This window comes from Pieris rapae, chromosome 9 (genome assembly GCF_905147795.1).
Source record: "Pieris rapae chromosome 9, ilPieRapa1.1, whole genome shotgun sequence".
NCBI classification, from domain to species: domain Eukaryota; kingdom Metazoa; phylum Arthropoda; class Insecta; order Lepidoptera; family Pieridae; genus Pieris; species Pieris rapae.
This window is the reverse complement of record NC_059517.1, coordinates 7,540,798-7,561,698: the sequence shown is the minus strand read 5'-3', so window position 1 is coordinate 7,561,698 and position 20,901 is coordinate 7,540,798. Positions and strand designations below refer to the sequence as shown.

Here is a 20,901-nt window from a genome sequence, read left to right as displayed (position 1 = left end):
GGGAAGGAGTAAATAAAACAGATGAAATAAATAATTTTTTTCTTAAAAAAATACAATAAATAAATGGACGTTTAACGTTTGTACTTATAGCCCCGCGAAAGCAGTGTCTTCTTTAGCAAACAGCCGTACGGAAAAATAAAATCATATTTTTATTTAACGTGACACTTAATCACTTCTACATTTCTCTATAATAAAATATAAATTCTAATTGACAGTCAAATTTCGTTATCACAAAGAAAATTTTCTCAATAACACGTCGATTTAACAAACAATATTAAGGAAATAAATTCTTGTTTTAATACCAAAAGTCCCCAAATGCCATAAAGAAAAGTTTGCTAAAGGACAAATAAAGAAGTGCATTAAAGCTAAAGCAGTCTACATTGAGCCAACCATCTTCTCTTGTCTAGTGATGCGTTGCCACGAATTCACTGGAAAATATAAAAATAGTCAGAAAAAATAACATATTTATTTATTCATAAGAAGATTCACAGCACAATACAAAAATAGATGAATATATACATAACAACATGGGCCAATTATAAATCTTCACAAATAGTTATAATCTATATAAATCTTTATACATTTAAAAAGACACTTGAATAATATAAAAAATATTTTACAACAGCTACATTATTCCTGTGAAACAAAAGCTATTTATGTAAAAAAAAGTTCAGCCGTAAGAAGCTGCATATATTATAGAAACTGTTTCACAAACAATGTATGAGAAAAGAGAGAAACATTTCAAAAAATGTAAGAAACTATTGCGTATTGATAATAAATAATTATTGAATAAATATAAAATTTATTAAGAAAAAATTGTTTGACTTAAGACAGGCATTATTATAGACAATATTAAATTGCGCGCTTTTAATAAAATACAGATTAAACATGGTCACAGATAAGTAAAACTATTTATGCCATAGACAACAAATTCCTGTCCTGTTTTATAATGCAACAGTTTTAAAAAGTAGTATAAGATTTGTATGGCTTGTGGTTTGCGAAGTGTGTTAAACACAGAACTTAGGGGTTCGATACCTAATACGAAAATCAAACTTTAGTTTTGTGTGTCTACAAAACCGAAATATGTTTGAAAGCCTTTAAGTTTAAAAGCCAGGTGAAAAAATTGTGTTGTGAAACTACTTACCCAATAACTTGTTCTAGATCTTGGGCGTGGCAGATATATTTATGACCTAAGTTTTGCTGTTTGTCATAAGCGTGAAGTTTTACTTTGGAGCCGTCATTATTCCGCGACTCCAATATTGATTTATATAACTAAAAGTTGAAAATTATTCTTAATTAAAAATATAATTGTGAATAAAAACCTATCTCTACTTATAAATATAAAAAAATAAAGCTTATATCAAGAATGTTAAGTATTATATCTTTAGTAGACACCTATATACTTAACTTTATATATTATTATTAATTCAGTGATTCTTCAACCCATGATAGATTTTAGCTAAGCTTAACCTCTGGGATATATATGGATAAAAATAGCTCCACCTAGTGGCAAATATTCGTAACACAACAAAATATTATAGTTTCAAGTTACCATAATAGATGACGCTTTAATAAAGGGAGGAAATCTTATGGGATCTTCTACAGTAAATAAGTCATAATTATAAATATGACTTTTTCTGCTTACGTATATAATTCTTAGACACTATTTACATATAAAATCTATGGAAGAAATGCCAAATTTATAAATTACTATTTAGTTGAAACACTCTTATGTTCGGTTTTAAATAACTTACAAGGCTGGCAAATGCGTTTTATATCATAAAATCGACGTCTCGGATCAGTTATGTGTTTTCAATAGACACACTGACATACCTATCTCATATTTAATAATAAAATAAATACATTTAACAAACCTTAAGCCCCACAACAAAGGGAACGATGACGTCATCCTTAGCGTGTAATATGAGAACTGGCAACTCTTTCGCCTTGGCCAAGTGTGAGTCGGACTTGAAGCAATATTCTTCGCTCGATCTGAACGGCGACACGAATGTATTGTCGAAGTATGGCAACCATCTTACTAGCTGGAAATATTATAATATAATTTTTATGATTTTGTTCAAATTACATTGTTAAACATTGTGTACGGGAGAAAAAGAGTAAAATACATTTTTAATAATAACAAACGCGTATAAATTACTTTAATGCCTTTTAACAAATTAAAAACATTCGTAATCTAAGAGACAAACACGTCAATTTCACAGTAAACTATTAATTATTAGTAATTTAAATATTGGAATCAGCGCTATCTTTGGGGTGACTAATGTAAATTATTAAAAAAGTGAAAGTCTTATTAATGAAATAATTTAGAAACAACAATGTATAAAAGATTTACAGAGCAACGCAACATTTTTAAGTGATTGTATTATCAACCGACTTCAAAAAATTTTCACTGTATTAAATTAATAGCGAAAGATATATAATAAGACAAACTTTTAACTAAAATACTCTTCCGTCTCTTTCTGTAAAATTTTGGTTGCGCTGTGATAAAAAAGACAACCAAATACGCTAGAAAATCTTAATACTTATCAATGATATGATGATATAAGTTTGTAACTCATTAAATTCTAATATTTACTGGTCATTAATGCGTGGCTTCTTACCGCGGACAATGGGTGATGAGTAACAGCATCTGCCAAATTATTAAATGGAGCTTCAAGGATAAGTCCACTTGGTCTCGGCAAAGGATCTCGTTTGAGAACATCGCGAGATAATTCTGAGAGATTGCCCATTAAATGGGAAGAAATACCCGTACCTGGAATATTACATACATATATAAAAACTAATCTATACTAATTTTATAAAGAGGAAAGATTTGTATGTAAATACTTGTATATGTAAGTAACTAAATAGCTCAAAAGGTACTGGAACTATTTTAACAATTATTTTATCATTTGAATGCTTATTACTGATTAATATATTTTTTTTATTGCAAGAAAAATAAAAATCCCTACTGAAACTACAATCATGTTACCCAATGTGTAAAAAATGCCTAATAAATATCTTTAATCGCATGCGCTGCGAAAACTAGCTGTTGATGAGAGAACAAAATATTCCACAATATTATAATACATATTAAAATTTACAAAAAATGTTTTAAAAAATGTCCACCCGTGCAAAGGCGGGGCGTTTAATAATAAATATATATATATATATTCTGAGTTGTCAAATTAGATTCTACATAAGTTTGACACAGTATTTAAATATTAACTAGAGATACAAATTGGGATTTAGCCTTTGGTACTAAAGCCCACAAATTTAAAAAAATGTAAGAGATAGATTTTGTATTCTATAGTAGTAGATAGGATTAGGTATCGTGGGTTCATTTCCCAGCGAAACAATTATTGTTTCGAGTCCAATCACCTTGTTAAAATAATTATAACGATTTCGGGACTTACCCAATGAATGTCCCCAAACAAAAACAGGTGGTTGTTGAGAGCTCGACTGAATAGTGTTATTTAACCAATCATATACTATAAGTGAATCTTCCACAACACCTCTTTCAGTAGGACAGACATTTGTTGAATCGCCATATCCTAGAAGAAACAAGCTAAATAATTTATATTTCATACAAAATTTATTACACCCAATTCGTTTTGTCTCTTTTTGACAAATTTTGTTAACGCTAATATGAAAAAAAGACAATTGAATTAGAAACAGTCAAAATCGTTTACGACGACATCGTTTAGAATAACATACCAGTTATATTGACGAAAATCAAAGGTCCTGGCTGAATTCTATTGTATTTATTAATGGTGAAACCGGTGTCTAATAGGAAATAATATGATAATATTTACATTTACCTTTAATTTAATTTCGTTAATAAGTATAAGTAGTATGTAAAGTAGAAATAAGATAAAATGTAACTTATAAGATTGTTAATAAAGGCTATATTTATTTATTTAGTTAATGCCCTATAACCCCTAGGTGGGGCAGAGGGCGTCCACAAGTCTCTATCGCGTTCGGTCTTGGGCCTCGTATTTCACCTCGCTCCAAGTCTTATCAGTTCTCTTTGCCTCATTTGATACTGGCGCCAGGTTTGCTTGGGACGGCCATGCTTTCGCTTTCCTTGCGGGTTCCATCGCCTGCTTGGGAATATGATTGGGATTCCTTCGAAGTGTCTCTTGATCTGCTGACTGATCGGGGTTTCTCGGCAGCGCTCCCAAAGTTTCTCGTTAGAGATTTTATCAGACCAGTGGATGCCCAGAATATGGCGAAGACAGACTGACGAAGACTTGGAGTCGGTGCGAGATGTCTTTGTTGAGCTTCCACGTTTCACACCCATAATGCAGCACAGACTTGACATTGGATCCGAATATTGTATTAGGTTCTTAATAATAACGTACGTACGTAAAAATACGTAACGTAATAACCGTACGTAACGTAACGTACGGTTATTGCGAACGAATATAAGTAGATCCTTCGATGTCGTTATAACAGATTTTGACTGTATGTATTATGTTACTCAGGGTATGTATGTATTAAATTTATCGTATGTTAGTTCCAATAGTACAATTATGTTTAAAATCTGTATAAAATTTAAGTTTATTCGTTACAAATATACTAAAATCGTTCCCTTTTATAATGCAGAGCATTTCTATTATGCCAACAAAGCATTTTTCAAGGTCAAGGATCTGCAGGACATCATTTTAGAAGATAAATTATTATCAAGGGAATTTCATATTTATTTAATGGCAACGTCGCGTTTTACAATATTCTACCAGTTATAAGTGAATATTTTTTAATAACAATAATCTTTATTTCTCACAAAACTTCATACATGATAAGTTACAACTATTTATTAATGTATGTAACTAATTGTCATTCTTCTTTTGAGGAAAAATTATTATTGCCAGTTCTTCTCTTCCGTTCTACGCCCTTGATTTGAGAACTGGCAGTAAATGTAAAATTAGAATCAAAAAAAAGAAGAAATCATTAAATTAAATGTAAAATTAGAATCATTTAATTAAATGATTTCTTCTTTTTTTTTGACGTTCATAAGTGTACATTATGTTACCTATGTGAATTAATGATTTTTGTTTGTTTGTTTGTTTATTATATTGAAGGCGACTTTACAGTTTTCTTTGGAATAAACTTTTTGAAAGTATAAAAAATAAAGTATTATTGAGAGTAATAACACGGCTTTAAAATGTATCTAGACGTTTAAACGATTGTACCGATATGGCAATGAAACTTAAATATGATAACAATTAATTTCATAGCAACAAATTGTTTTTATCTATTATTTTATGATAAAACTCACCGCGATAGTCAAATGCGATTGTATGGAAATCCATTTTCTGAAAGAATTGATATAACTCTATCCTATGAGATGCCGCACGTGAGTTCGAGTTGCCTAAAAAAAGAAATAAGTGTATAAAAATATGATTTTGCAAAACGCTGTCTCTATATCTCTAGATTGAAAAGTTTATTCCATGCAATCAAATAATTTAAGACTTTGATAAATAATTTCGGTTATTTTTCAGTCTGTCCGTCTGTCAGGTATTAGATAATTTCAATAAATTTGTATTAACTTTAAACTCTAAGGCATTTTAAATCACAACTACATAATAAGAAATGCCATAAATTGTGTTCTCTAGTGTTACATAAAGTAAAAGTTTTTAACAAAGGCGTATATCACAATCATTCGTCTGAAAACAGTCCATACCATGACAATAAAGTATAATAGGATGTTTTGAATTGGCCAATTCTTCGTCTAACTGCTTGCTTAGTTGCTCCTTATCCGTGCTCTCTTCAAAGCTACCCTTTAGTTTCTCATAGCTACTCTTTGGTAGGATATGCCAAATACCTGTAATTGTAAATAATAATAGCTAGAGATATAGGTTAGAGAATCAACATCAGAGAAAAAATTATTTTTTATATGGAAACATACTTCGAATTTTTTTGAAGTAGGTAAAAAGATGATTTCATTACATACTTAAAGAATGACATCAAAGTCATAAATTATGTAATATTGTGGCTCAAGGCCAAATTATATTGGACTTTAGTATTTAATATTATTCCTAAAAATCATTTTGTTACAACAATTCATTAATAACTAAGCCATTTAAACCAAGAGTTATAATATTGTAAAACAAATTTAAATTGTACAAGCCATATATAAATAAACTTTGGATAGATACAGAGTACTCATTAAGGTAACATTTTCAATAAATTTTACTATGTAACACAAAAACTAGTATATACAAATTACACATTTCATCAATTAAATATGATTAATGTACGTCATATTAGAAAAAATGTGATTAACATAAAGATCAAAGTCCATTGTCATTACAACATTCTACTTATAGTATATATCAATCAATAGTATTAAATACTCTATTTCTTATTAAATTTTTTTCACAGTCATAATTGTATTGTGTTTATAAATAAGTATTGTGAGACAAAAGCTGTGAGGATAGTAAATTTTTGAGACTTACCTAGTTTAACCGGGCAATTATCAACCATAGATTGATATTCAATATTAATATTTCTAGCACCTTCTATTCCACTAGCTGCTGGGTCCTCATAGTCTATGTGAAAAGGCCATTGGGCTGGAAAATAAGTCTGATTAGGATTTTTCTAAATATTTCTTCAGTAATTATAAAGCTATATTTATTTTAGATTAGTTCAACCATATAATAATTTAAATCAAGGTATTTCATGTCAAATGCAACATTAGCAGATATTGTTTACTGACCCAGGCTTTTACCATGAATTATAAAAACTAATAAGTTGCAACAGTACTAACTTTCTTTTTAATTAAGGAGAGCCTTTTAAAATAAATCACTTAAACTTAGGCGGTAGGAAATAAGGCAAAGTACATACCAAAATTAGCAAAGATCATATTTTGTTTAAATGATTTTGAATACTTGAATATTAAAGGCACAACAGCTACATGGAAAACAAATATTCCCGCTGTGATTGAGGCACCTAGCAGAAAGGCCCTGGAAAAGTATTACAATTCTTTTTAATTGTAAGGCTTTACATAATACAAATAAGGTTAATATTGTGTGAAATATTAATAAGTAGGAAACCATTTGTAAACATTCAATTATCAATTATTTATAAACCTTGAAAATAATGAACTAAGTCTATAAATACTTACGCAATCGAGTATAAGGGTAAGCAAAACAGAAGTAGATGCATCTTTTATAAAAAAATGTTTTATATAAGTAAACAATTAACAGCTGAGAACTTGATAACTAAATGCAATTTGTAATAAATATTAGTAGTGTGTAAGTTAACAATTCAGTCGATTATCTATATATGCAATAGCGAAATGTTGCCTCGAATTTGTGACTTTAGCATACAATATATTATATGAAATTAATCACGAAATTACGAAAAACTAAAAATCCGCAACTAACATATTTTTCTAGTTCTGTGACCAAACTACAAGATTCGAACTAATAAGTTATTCTTCTTTATATAAACCATAAAACCCAATGAAAATAACACAAAATTTAGCTTTAAATACAATAATACATAATTATTTTAAAATCCCGTTCAACGTCACTTATTATACGTTTAATACTAGCAGTTTACAGTTAGCACGTCACAGACTAACAACTTAGTTTGAAATCGCACACTCGTATTCTCGTAGGACGCCCGCCCCAGCTCGCTTAATTCGAATACATTTTATAGTCTGGGTAAAGATAACGAAAAGCGCGGCAAATTCAAAAATATATTGTATGGAATCACTAAAAGTTTAATATATTTTGTGAATTAAACTTACTTGATACCTGATTTTATTTAATTATATTTTACATTGACTGTATTTCTATGAAATTAAATTCTACATATACATATTAAGTATTTTACTATTGATACTTAAAATGACATTGCATGGAAAACTAAAACTATATTTATTATAAAACACAACTTTATTCGGAATAATCAAAATCAGAATCCAAAAAATTAATATGCATAGATTCATCAGAGTCATTGCTGTTATCACTGTCTGGACTGTTAGTCCTGTCCCTATTTTATATTTATTTTCCACATGTACAACATGATCAGTCATTTTCTTCCACTCTTCTGCTCTTAAATTTTCAAATGACTCTTTAATCACGTGTTCTAACTGCTCTGTAGTCAATTTAACATTTTTATTTGATACTCTGCGTCTTGCCAGACTCCATACCAGCTCAATGACATTTAGAACACAATGATATTATGGAGGTAGACTCAATCGTCATGACCATTGTGCTTTGAAATTTCATCGGCTTCATATATTGGCTCCGTTTTACTAGTCATTCTCAGTTCTATTATCGTATGGTACTTCAAATTTTTGTCTTGTATATTTATCGTTCGGTAATTTAGAAACATTTTTGGCGATAAAAATAATTGAGAAATTGATGGATGGAAGTAGTTATAGGTTTATTTAGGACAATGAACCATCATGCAATATAATTTATAGTGTTTCGGCTTTAATTTCTCAGAATAAAACGTAATAAACCACCTCTGTTTTAAAGAGAAATATTAAAATTTTGCGTAAGTAAACCGTTTTAAATATAAGGGATGTACCCAAAACCGAAAGTTGTGTACAAAGATGACTTGTCAAGGGTTATATCACCACAAATAAAAATTATGTAAACAACAATATAGATAACTCTCATTGACTATAAAAATCTTAAAACAGCTAAATCTTAATATATCAAAAAAGTAATATATAAGTGCTTTTTCATTATAACTCAGTTCGATTCACATATATCTGAAGTTGGTATCGATTCATTCTCCGTAATCGATGATTTAAGCAGATTATCTCACTATATACTAAGGCTAAAATTGACAGATGTCAATTAATGTGATCTAAGTTGGCCCTATATTATATTGTAGAATAAAGAATTTATATTTTTGCTTGATCTTTGATTCACACTGTTCTAAACTAAATTATTATTTACAAAACGACTCACACATAAAGTTATAAGGTTTCTGAATTGAATATTTTGATTTTGGTTTGAAAGTAAACAATACGCATACAAACGAAAAAAAAACTGTTTAAAATGAGATCAAATAACAATACTTGTGGCATAGGTTGTCCGCAGAATAAAAAAAGAGAACTTTAAATAATTATGTATAATTAATATTCAATATAATGTAATACGTGTAATATGTTAACTAAAGAAGTAATGAACAGGACTAGATTCGTACAAAATAGATGATACCGAGTCACGCCTGTCGTAATGTTATGGCAATTTATTTTTATTAATAAGATTAAACAACCTTTTCAATAAAGGCAGGCGTGAGAAGACACAACACGCCCAGATAGTTTAAGCTAATGTCTGAGCGGGGTTTGTCCGTTATCAAAATAAGATAAAATTGAATAAATTCGTATTGCGTTCTCTATTACTAATTTAAATCTAAATAATGAATATTCGCTCGTATCATGTATCATATTTTTATCACAATAGCCGAGGTGTGCATACGAAAATTAAAATATGTTATATTTTCAAATTTGTTATATGGTCAAACAAACGGATGAATAAATGAAGTGATTTGCCATTGAGACTAGAAACTCCGGCAGGCTTGCAGAAAAGTATGTTGACGTCCTTAATGGAAGGTTAAAGAATGAAGAATGATTGTGTAAATCATTCAGTATCTTTAATAGGTACTTAAATTACAAGACTACGACAAACAACAAAACTAAGATAATTTAAAGAAAATCTATTTAATAGATAACTTGATTTGACACTTATTTAATGTTTGTTTAAATTATTTGAGATATATAACTACTTCACTGTCCTTTTGATTTCTTATCCAAAAAAGTCAACTGAGGGTCCGTATAGCATTGTATTTCTAAAAGTTCAGTAGAAATTATTTCGTTTTTCATTTTTAACGATTTCATTATGTCATGGATAAAAGGCGCCCAAAAGTGATATTTTCCATAAACACGGCTATAATTCGCAAATACACACCCAGTAAGACTTGTTATATACTTGATCCGTAGAAAAACTGTTGTTTTTTTCGCAGATAAGATTTTTGTTACAACATTTCCCGGTTCCAAGGGTGTGTAACCTTTTTTGCGACTTCCAAAATTCAACCACACATAATTTGTTACATTTTTATTCCACTTCTTTGACAAGTCAAAACGTTGAGATCCAATATTAAAACTAATATTGTAAATAATTTTAGCTGGATACGTATTTTCGGTCCACGTTGACACAACACTCGTTTCAATTGTATCAAATAGTCTAATATTTGCTTGTATTTTTATACTTGTATTATTTATGTGATTAACCGTTTTCAAGATAAGATTTTTATTATATATATTTAGAATTTCAATATTTTTTACCTTTGTAGTTCTTGTTACTTCTTCCCAATGATGATCCCTATACACATAATTAAAATCCGTGGGATCTTTAAGGAATACGTCGTCAGGTGTTTTGCCCAAAAGTATTTTGATTCCTTGCTTCATTTTGTTCTCAGTGATATTAAAACGAGCCACATCTTTGCCACTGGCTGTAACTTGATGAGCGCCAGTAAAGGAAACACTACAATTATCCTTTGATGAGCCAAGTTTTAAACTTATTTCAATTTCACCTTCACAAATTGCAGTAAAAACTATAATGATAACTAAATAATACAACATAATGCAATCTAATAGTGTTATATCTATGAATACTAGAATATCAATGATGCAATTACAGTTAGAAAAGATAGATATTACTCGTTTAATTTTATTATAATTTAGATCATTTTACCAGGAACCATTTTTTATTAACGTTATTAGATACTAGAATCTTCTTATATCTCTAATCTTAATTTATTCAGTTTTTATATTATATCAAATTACAAATCAAATACAAACAATCCAAGGTAACAATAAATTATCACTTCGCAATGACCTTCTTATCAAAATATAACTGTGGTTCAATTATTATGATATTAATATTCATCTGAATTCGAAATGAGTTATAATTTTGGTACTGAAACTGTTTAAAGGTGTAGTACGTACGAACATATTTCGCTAAAAAACAATGTTATATAAAACGCTTTTCATTATTTGTATAATTCTACCCATTATACGCGCAAAAATAAGCATTAATATAAATAACGGTAATGGAACAGATATAGGAGTGGAATATTCTGGATATGACATTCACGTTATTAACAATGAGGATATTAAGTTATTCAACATCAACCAGTTATATTTGAAAGAAGCAGTACGTAGATATTATAAAGTGAGACCTCAAAGTGTGTATTTAAAGAGTCCAACACCATGGAACGATCTGTATAAGAGCAATGATTGGGAACAAGTGTCGAGAATTGTATCTGTCAAATCGGCTACGTTAAAGTTAAATAATAGACAAAATACAGTGGTATTATCACATGATTTTGAAAACTATTCGAATTCTACTATCAAAGTTAATACAGCCTTAAGTCAATCCGTTGAAAATTCTATTTCAACCAGCTGGTCAATCAGCAAAGAGTGGTCAGTATCACAACAATTTGAGTATGACGTTAATGTGATCTTCGCAAAAATTGCTGGTACTACCGGTTTTACATGGACTTCGAATTGGGGTAAAAATGAAGAAAAATCTGAGACCTTCACAATTGGAGCAACCAGTTCGGTAGAAACCGAGTTGAAGCCTGGACAGGCTGTGACTGCAGTTTTGACAGGAAACAGAAGAATATTGGAGATTGAAGTCGTGTATGCGGCAACACTGAGAGGGAATTTAGCGGTGAATTTCAAAAAATCGTTTAGGGGTCATCATTTTTATGGCCCCTCAATTGTAAGTGTATTGAATACGGCCGGAATGGATACGGAGAAATTAATAACTGAGAATATTAAAGTCGGTGTTTATATTGATCATTCACTTAAAGTTTTCGATAAGGCAACAGGATTACCCCTGTAAAATAGTTGAACGTTTTGAGTGCATTTGATTTAGGTAGATTTTAAGTGGTAGAGAAAAGTTCTCCTTTGAATTAAAAAATCTTTGAACCGCTTGAACTGGCTTTTTTATCTGGGACCTGTCGGAACAATGAAATCTGCCTATCTTGGTAATTAGCTTGGGACACACTTAGCGGTGTTGTATAAATAAGTTAATGTAGCCTTTATTAACAATCTGTTAGTTACATATCTGTTAGTTACATATCTGTTAGTTACATATCTGTTAGTTACATATCTGTTAGTTACATATCTGTTAGTTACATATCTGTTAGTTACATATTATCTCATTTAGTTATTAACTAAATTTAGCGAGAGTAAATGTGAATCTCATTATTTCCTTTTAGACACCGGTTTCTTGATCGTCTTGCTTTTAAGCATAGGCCTCCCCAAGTGTTCTCCACATAGATCTATCTCTTGCTTTCATTGTCCATGTGGCTCCTGCCACCTTTTCAGTATCATCTTCCCATCTACGATGTTGTCTACCTTTACTTCTCGTTTTATGTCTAGATAAACATTAAAAAGCTTCTTTGGTCCAAATAAACGATGGAATACTGTATCAATCAACATCAGTTTAAGAAGTTAAAGTTAAATAATATGTAATAATGAAGTAGCTATTTATGGTAGTTATATACAAAATCAAATAAATGAGTTAATAATATCTCAGCATTTCCAAAGTTATTATTTTTTTATTATCATCAATGACTTTCGCCGTGTTAATGTTTGTATGAAAAGTTTTGTACTTTTTTTTGCTTTGTTTAACTTATTATAGAGGAAAACTTACGTATGGAAATTCAAAATGGTGTATATTTTATTAAGTTATGTTAATGTAGTTTCATTTTAAATTTTTTCATAAAATGTTTATAGCTAGTATAAAAATTACATGAAGATGTAAATATGTATTTTTTAAATCTTACAATATAAAACTTATTCGATGGGCGAAGAAAGCACCAGCTTATTTGTATATTATGTCACAGAACTGGAGTCCGTCCATCGCTATCTTTATTTCATTCAGTTGGGCAAAATTAATTGTATTTTTTAAGAATACGCTTCAGAGACAAAACTTTGACGCCTGTTCCAAATAGTCCCAATGTAGGGTATAGTGTGATTGGGACAGTTTTATGTCACATGCCGTAATGTTTAGGGACCACCTGTTACCATTCCATTTAGGCTATAACAGTATGTTGTAGTACAAACAAAACTAATAAATTTAAAACGGACCGCATAATAATAATTATTAATATTTGTAGTCTGTTACATGTTTTATAAAAATATAAATATTATAGAATGTATCAAGATTATTTTCAAATCTAATCATATACACTTATTATATTTTTATATTATACTGGACAGTATATGTAATGTACATATGTATATGATTATTAAACTAAAAGCTTTAGCAAACAATAAAAATATTCATATTAATAAATATGTCATTATATAATTTCATCTCTCTAAAGAACAGAATCACTAACACGACAGCACCAGATCCATTCTTCGTCCACCATTGTCTTTGCCGTATTCTGGGTATTTACTAGTCCGAGAAGATCTGATTAGAACACCGTGTAGCCAGCAGATCTGGAGAGAGATTCGCAAAGAGAGCCGCAATAACCTGAAGCGAGGTAACAGACGAAGCTCCAGACCTAACGCGATGGAGACTCGCTGTGGACGCCCAGAGGTTAGAGGAGACAAATAACAGAATGTCTATAACATGTTTTAACAGCAACACATACATTGTTAAATGCGATCAATCGTTGATGAGTATAGCGACCACAATAATGTGATAACAATGAAAGTCGTGACACAAAGCTAGTCGTCCTTGCTCCTAATTTGCTATGGAAAGCTTCAAATTATTGTCCTGTAAATGAGACAAAAATGATTCTTTTGTTTTCCAAGGGCAGAATGTCATCGTAAGACTCCCTTGAGAGAAGAATATTTTTGAAATTACGTTTCAAATTACACTTAATTAAGTTTGAAATTACACTTAACGATATCCTAGTTATTATGAATTAACGTATTTACTATGTGTTCTGTAAACTAAAGAATTGACCTTATCTGTGCTATAATAAAGTTAAATTTTATTTAATTGTTCAATGATATAACCGTAAGTGTGAAAAAGTCGATTTTTTTTATTGTGTCAACTTATAATACTGACGTCCCTTAGATACAATTAGTAATTCATTATTTTATTTGTCCTACCAACCTTTTTATTTCTTTATAATATATAAATACCTTTATATATTGACAATAACTATTTAAGACTTTTATACTACAGCGTAAACTTAAAAATATTGGTATGCGACTTTTTGATTTAAAGTTTGCACGTCTTCTAAGCGCTAAGCGCGCCAAATTCGGTAAAAGCTTCTCAAAACTTTCTAGGTCAAAAACGTTAAGAATTTCTTCACCTGATAATCTCTATACAAATAGTTCTTTAGTGGACAAAATCATTTGAAAACGTAAGCCTTTTAAGAAGAATTTCTGGTGTAATAATTATACGAATCTTAAATGTAGGGATTATCTTGTTTCGGCTAAGAAAAAAGGGTATTATTTTATTTACTACCCATATATATTTAAACATTATACATGGTGACCCCAGCCCTGGTGCTACCCTCGCTCAACGAATGAATAAGTATAGCAATACATTGAGAAAATGCTGCCAGCATTAAAGATACACTGCCACAGGAACCAAATTTTAATTTTATATTTATCAATTTTTAATTATTATTACTATGTAGGTTAAGAAATAAACGGTATATGTATGTAAATACTGTATTTTTGTCTACGTTTACTTTAGTGTTGGAAAAAAATAATTATTATTCAAATACTAATAATACAGAATTTTAAATACCATATCGATAAAACAGTATGAAACCGTATTTTGATCGCTAAAAAGTAACAAATACGCTTGAATGAACGACATTTACGCTAGAATTTAGAGCATTTTTTAAAATTTGATGATATATTATAATCTGTATATAATCTGTAACGGAATTAGACTCATTTTGCTAAGGTGTCTGGAGGAAATTAACATATTGAAACTGAGGGCGGAACTTTTGTATTAAATCTCTCAGAAAAACCAATTCCTATTTTCCCAAATATTTAAAGCATAGTAAATTAGCATAGCTGTTAATTAATAATATAAAAATCTAAATTCTCATACAAATTTAAATTATTTTGACCCAGTTTAGTAAGAAGTCACTAAATAGTTTTTCATGTATAAAGACACATATAAAGTAGTTTTTCATGTCATCAATAAAGTAGATTTTTATAGCAATTCCAAACATAGCTTATATATAATTATTCTAATTCGTCATATTAACAGTCGTAATTTAGCCGAAGATCTAAAGATGCAATGTTAATCTAATATGAGTTTTATAGAACATAACATAACAGTGGAGAAAATTATAGTCTTATTTATTTAAATAGTTTTTTTATGTTGTTTTATTTATTATCAAATTAATAACTGCTATAAGAAAAGTCACAGTAAAATAAAAAAAACATGGTAGAAATATTACCCCAGTAGTTCAGATTGTAACACAATATAAAATTGATCCATGGCGGCTGTTACAGAAAACTGAGCTGAAAACTTGAAAATCTTCTAATTTCCGAACCAATTCGTCTAAGAGTCCTTCATAAAGAGAGCGAATCAATTCTTAAAAGGCCGGTAAAGCACTCGCGAGCCATCTGGCATTGAGAGTGCTCATGGGCGGCAGTATCTATTAACATCAGATGAGCCTCCTGCCCGTTTTCCCCCTGTTCTAAAAAAACTATGACCGTAGTACAATTTCACCACTGATATTTTATATCCTGTATATACTATCGATTTTAACAATACATTTAGATCAAGCGTGTCATCACTTACACTTGAATTTGAATCATTATATCTTAAACTCTATTCCTCATGCATAGAGCATATAATTCCGTATAAAGAACCCTTCATATAACCTACTGGTAGGATATTATTGTCAAATTGTACTTAGTATAAATAGATGGTGAGGTGGTGTTGATACCATTCAGTAATCAGCTTGTGAATCTGCAACAAGTAGGTATTTTTGGTACAACGCTATATATATATACTTATACATATACTTAAGCTTCATATATATATATATATATACTTAAGCTGTTCTATAATTAAAATCGTTAGAGATTTTTTTATATATTATTCTCAAACGTCTGAATGAATTGAAATGAATTTTCAACTCATTCATGACGTCTACTAACACAAGTCTTAAGATAGAGTAATGGACCCTATTAGATGTCATTCACTATTACTTATTAATATACAAGCATTTATTATTATTTGATAGTCAAATTTATTAACATAAAAGTTTCTTTTCAGATTAAACCATATAAACATGAAGGTCAAGGTATGTACCCATCAGAGGAGAGGTATAGAAGTATATATGATTCTAAAAAGCTCACGATATTAATATTCTTACAGGTTTTAGTCGCGGTCCTTTTAAGTGCCTATACATTGGCTGAACCTCCCGTTGGGTAAGTAATTAAATCAGTTTTAAGATAAAGAAATTTTTTACAACAATGCTAAAGATAGCATACTAAAGATGATGAAGAAGTTTCTCAAAAGGCGTATGCTTTTTAAAAAACACATTAAGTGCTCTTTTCTTGGACCCGAGAGGAGCGGGATCATAGTAGCAGTGCCGCCCACTCGAATCCGTGAGAGCGTCCCGTTCATTTTAAGACCATATCAATCCCTACCTTGGATCTGAGTATTGGGCACCCAATGTGCTGTGTACCATGTAGCACATGATTCCGAAAAAAAATAAAAATAATAATATACATTCATACATATTTTCAAACATTCATATTTACTTAATCAAAATTCACTATAAAAAGTTTTGCTTTCCGGCTATTACTTTGTATCCATTATTTAAGCATTCAATTTGTTAAAGGTGTTTTAAAGTAATAACTTTCCAAATAATGATAAAGAGAAATTTGTAAGCTTTGTAATACGTTTTTCAGAGACTATCCCTATCCCGATTACGCTGCTCAACGATCTCCTTCCGATACATATGGCCCTCCAGGTTTTGGTGCAAGAACTCAAAAGCAATTAGCAACAACTTACGGCACTCCAGAAAGTGAAAATGCACGTCTCTCAAAACAATACCTACCTGCGCAGCGAAGTCTGTCCCAGGAATATGGAGTTCCTCGAAATTTCGATTCTTCTGAATATTCAGGTGATTATGTTACACCAAGTCAGCAATATGGTGTACCATCGGCACGTTCAGGTGACAGCTATAACTCAGAGAGAACACTTTCTCAAGAATATGGATTACCCACGAGTACTTTAAATGCCCAAGAGGAATATAGTCTTGATGCAAGAAATGTGCCTCAAGAATACGATGTAGCAGCCAAAACTCTTCCTTCAACAAGGCTATCTCAGAAGTACGGAGCACCAGCCCGTATCATTGATACATCTGTGCGCGATTTGACCCGACAATACGGTGTGCCAAAATCACGTTCTCAAAACATCGCTAAGTCTCAATTCGCAAAGACTCGGGTAAGCCAAGTACCTAACTCGTTTGGTGTATTTCAACCACAAAATATCCCTACTTCAAGAGTTCAAGACTTCAATGTAGCTGCAAAATCGATTGATTCTTCTTTCCCATCCAATTCTTATGGAGCGCCTTTGCAAAGATCATTTGACACCATTTCTAAGGAATATGGAGTTCCACAAACAGAAAATCCAGTTTTCCGGTCACAAAGTATCTCCCAAACTTATGGAGTACCACGTTCAGGGTCCGATAGCTACTCAAAGATGTCTAGATTTGGCGCTGCACAAAACACGGTATCTACAAGTTACGGGGTTCCTCGTTTGTCTTCTCAGTATGGTTTACCAAGTGGCGGTAGATCAATAAAACCCTCAGAAACTTATGGAGTACCTAATGCAAAATCATTTGATGATGCTAGAGTGAGATCCGACGCATATCCCAGGTATGTTTAAGGGTGCATTTCAATATATTAATTTAGTAATTTCATAAACTTTAATCGGAATGTCATTCTAGCAGTACATCCTATCTTCCACCGAGCCGTGAAGCAATGCCATCCTCTGGATACGGAGTTCCTGATGTGAACAGCGGTCTTTTCGGTCAGGGGTACAGTTATGCAAGAAATGCTCTGGATGAGCTGATCAACCAAGTTTGTATAAGGATTTACTAAATTATTAAAAATTTAAAATATATTCTTAAATTTCTTTCAAAATTTTTAAAAAACTTTAAAATTCTTCGATTGACTCTTAGCTTCATCGATAACTCAAAAAAGTATGTAAAATGTCAGTGCTTAACTTATTCTTAACATCAATAGGAGCCAGCCAACTACGACTTTGGGTACAAAGTTAACGATCTTCGCTCTGGAAGTGACTTCGGTCATACAGAGACCAGACAAGAGAACAAGGCTGAAGGATCTTACTTTGTGGTGCTTCCCGATGGTACCAAACAGGTATTACACTTTTGGCCTACTGTTAAATATTTTTATCACAATTGTATTTAAATGTATTTTTTTCTCCACTTTTTATAATCTATTTTCGATGCCTACGAAAGTCTAATAAGTACCAATTAATAAGTAAAAATTTCTTTTGTTTTCAGGTGGTTGAATACGAAGCAGATGACCAAGGCTTTAGACCCCGTATCTCAATAGAAGCAGTCGATCTGGGATACGATGAAAACGCATCTAATTTAGCTAAATCCGGACCGTACTAAACACGTACACAATTAAAAAGATTCTATTTACGTAACGATAAAAGCTTTAAGAGAAATCAATAGATTTTAACTTCTTGACATGATATAAGTGTGAAATACTCAATTTATTTATTGATCGCAAAATGAAAATGTAAAAAAATATGTACTAGTGTCTAAGGAAATGTGTTTTGTACATTGAGGAAAATAAACACATTTTAATTTAATGTTTTGTTTTTATTAAAATAAATGTTAAATAATATATAAATACGACCGGTAATTCATTGCTCAAAATCGATGAGAACTTGGGAGATACTGATCGTGGTTGGTAACACAGAAGGCAAAAGATCAAGTGGCCGTTCACCAACCAGATGGACCGATCAAATGAAAGACTCATCGTCTTCAAAGCTATACAGGGTCATAAGGGAAGCGCTGGATAGAAACCGGTGGAAGCAGATAGTGCGCTCTAGATGCTTCGTTGCTGACCACAATGCTCAGACATGAGCTGCCGATTAGAGAGAAAATAAATAAAAAATAGAAATCATCTTTACTTTTCAGTATAGATCAAAAAAGTAATCCTATAGTAAATATGGCAGTGATTTATTTTAACATTAAGTAACATTTATAGCTTACTTACAACTAAACAGTACATTACAGAATTTCGAAATTGTCTAAAGACGAAATTTGATGTCATGGCGTTTTTGTACGCCAGAACTTGCAGAATATGCAACCAAATATTGTATCTATCTATAAAAAAATATTGTACCTACACTATATTGGAGCAAATATATATGATTAATATCTGTGAGGTTAAATAGACTCTTTAACAATAATTAGATAACCAAAACTATTATCTACTATATCCACTTTAAAATTCTTTAAGATGTAATTTAATATTATAAGATATCTATAAGATGTGTAACTTATTAAACAATGAAAATTCGTAAACCTGATTGTTATAAACGTGCCTAAACCTATACCAATAAAATTATTATTAAGAGCAAATAATACATATATTACTTAATTAATATTATAACTTAATTTGTGTTTTCAGTTTGAAACTATTTTTTTTTTTACTAAAAAATTACGATATGGATTAAATTTAATAGTAAAATTAACGTTTACGACAAACCCTCGGTTGATGATAGGGGTAACAGAGAAAAGACTATATGATAAATTATATTTCTTAACAAGTACAATAGCGAGTTTATGATATATCTTCAAATTATGCTTAAGTAGATAACAATGATATGGAATCCAAATCGTGATCGCTTTTAAAAGATGTACGGTATCATAGTGCCTTCACAGTTTTACTACATATTTCTTTGATTTCCTCACTTTTATTTTGCGAATTCGCAGCTGATTTTAATATGTCGATAATTAGTATGGTAATAAGTATGTTGCTACAAAACAAAGTCAAATGTAAAGAACCGCTAGATGTCGCTGACTGTCAAAATAGCAGTTAAGATAAGAAATTAGTTTATCGTTACTTATTTACATAGGAAAATAATCATAAGATATGTAATATCAGTACTTTAAAATAAAACGTTACTATGATAGGAAATAAAAATAAACAGAAATCTTATTAAATTAATTAAGATTAGAAACCACAATTTATCGAGCGTTGTTACCTGAGTTAATTTATACAAATCTGATTTATCGACTATAAAAATGACTTAACAAATGTAAATCACTGATAGCTGTTGTCGGAAACTATCGAAACTCTGGAAGAAATTAAAAACACTAAGTTATACTCATCCCAAATATAATTATTAACCTTGCAAAAATATAATTGCATTTAAAACAAATGCCCTCTGCCCTATAATTTAACATCAGATCAGGAGTCTTTGCCTGTTTGCATTTTGTTCTATTAATAAAGATATGTATAACACGTAACTGCAGGGACCTAGCAACAGAAACCAATAAAATTTAAGCAACCAAAACCTCCATAACTGCAAACGCAACGAATCCGTTGCAGGTATCAGCAAGAGTTGCTTCTTCTGGATTCTTCTGCGGATCATATTTTCTTTATTGTTACTTCAAAGATTCATTTCAAAAGCATTTCGTGCAATAAACGGTCATTTTAGTATTCATTTCCGAGCGTTTCACTTCTCTAACTATAACGACAAATTTGTCAAGACTTTAGAGCATTATCAATTGCGCTGAAATAAATATTTAAGACCCAACTCTTTGTAGTAACAAATATAATTACTTATAGCTCAAGCAGAACGACTTCATTATATATATATAGATTCCAATTTTCAAACTTTTCATTCAAATAACGAAAATGTGTCT

At 30.6% G+C, this 20,901-nt stretch overlaps 4 protein-coding genes across 8 annotated transcripts; 2 read left to right on the top strand and 2 right to left on the bottom strand.

Moving 5' to 3' along the window:
• Window positions 1-25: 25 nt before the first annotated feature.
• On the bottom strand, window positions 26-7,601 carry LOC111000044 (lysophosphatidylserine lipase ABHD12). Of its 3 annotated transcripts, none has more exons than XM_022269372.2 (10): window positions 7,392-7,601; window positions 6,850-6,968; window positions 6,462-6,575; window positions 5,687-5,827; window positions 5,282-5,374; window positions 3,417-3,554; window positions 2,622-2,773; window positions 1,875-2,042; window positions 1,145-1,272; window positions 26-428 (listed from the first exon to the last, which is right to left on the bottom strand). In XM_022269372.2, coding segments are annotated over exons 1-10 (1,080 nt in total). In that variant the 5' UTR covers window positions 7,394-7,601; the 3' UTR covers window positions 26-403. The 3 variants fall into 3 exon arrangements, with proteins under 3 accessions (XP_022125064.2, XP_022125063.2, XP_045485509.1); XM_022269371.2 differs by having other exon boundaries at window positions 7,130-7,600; XM_045629553.1 differs by lacking the exon at window positions 26-428 and having other exon boundaries at window positions 1,141-1,272; window positions 7,130-7,601.
• A 1,899-nt stretch (window positions 7,602-9,500) lies between these two features.
• On the bottom strand, window positions 9,501-10,841 carry LOC123689469. Its single transcript, XM_045629631.1, has one exon. The coding sequence runs from the start codon at window positions 10,610-10,612 to the stop codon at window positions 9,758-9,760; it is 855 nt and encodes a 284-aa protein (XP_045485587.1). The 5' UTR covers window positions 10,613-10,841; the 3' UTR covers window positions 9,501-9,757.
• Window positions 10,842-10,967: 126 nt separating this feature from the next.
• On the top strand, window positions 10,968-11,950 carry LOC111000052 (spherulin-2A-like). The gene has a single exon (XM_022269386.2). The coding sequence runs from the start codon at window positions 11,001-11,003 to the stop codon at window positions 11,877-11,879; it is 879 nt and encodes a 292-aa protein (XP_022125078.2). The 5' UTR covers window positions 10,968-11,000; the 3' UTR covers window positions 11,880-11,950.
• Window positions 11,951-15,803: 3,853 nt separating this feature from the next.
• Window positions 15,804-18,833, top strand: LOC111000051 (pro-resilin). Of its 3 annotated transcripts, none has more exons than XM_022269385.2 (7): window positions 15,804-15,953; window positions 16,254-16,281; window positions 16,356-16,408; window positions 16,895-17,866; window positions 17,938-18,070; window positions 18,236-18,370; window positions 18,517-18,833. In XM_022269385.2, the coding sequence occupies exons 2-7, from the start codon at window positions 16,270-16,272 to the stop codon at window positions 18,628-18,630; spliced, it is 1,419 nt and encodes a 472-aa protein (XP_022125077.2). In that variant the 5' UTR covers window positions 15,804-15,953; window positions 16,254-16,269; the 3' UTR covers window positions 18,631-18,833. The 3 variants fall into 3 exon arrangements, with proteins under 3 accessions (XP_022125077.2, XP_045485610.1, XP_022125076.2); XM_045629654.1 differs by having other exon boundaries at window positions 15,804-15,957; window positions 17,941-18,070; XM_022269384.2 differs by having other exon boundaries at window positions 15,804-15,957.
• Window positions 18,834-20,901: the final 2,068 nt, after the last annotated feature.

What these genes read in the sequence shown, in the direction of transcription:
- LOC111000044 (XM_022269371.2), bottom strand. Translation starts at nt 7,170, where the DNA reads ATGCATCTACTTCTGTTTTGCTTACCCTTATACTCGATTGC. An exon ending in TAATTGCCCGGTTAAACTAG is followed by an intron (nt 5,828 to 6,461) that starts GTAAGTCTCAAA and finishes TTACAATTACAG; the next exon opens with GTATTTGGCATATCCTACCA. An exon ending in GATCTAGAACAAGTTATTGG is followed by an intron (nt 429 to 1,144) that starts GTAAGTAGTTTC and finishes TATATTTTCCAG; the next exon opens with TGAATTCGTGGCAACGCATC.
- LOC123689469 (XM_045629631.1), bottom strand. Translation starts at nt 10,612, where the DNA reads ATGTTGTATTATTTAGTTATCATTATAGTTTTTACTGCAATTTGTGAA.
- LOC111000052 (XM_022269386.2), top strand. Translation starts at nt 11,001, where the DNA reads ATGTTATATAAAACGCTTTTCATTATTTGTATAATTCTACCCATTATA.
- LOC111000051 (XM_022269385.2), top strand. An exon ending in TTGGCTGAACCTCCCGTTGG is followed by an intron (nt 16,409 to 16,894) that starts GTAAGTAATTAA and finishes TACGTTTTTCAG; the next exon opens with AGACTATCCCTATCCCGATT. An exon ending in TTCCCGATGGTACCAAACAG is followed by an intron (nt 18,371 to 18,516) that starts GTATTACACTTT and finishes TTTTGTTTTCAG; the next exon opens with GTGGTTGAATACGAAGCAGA.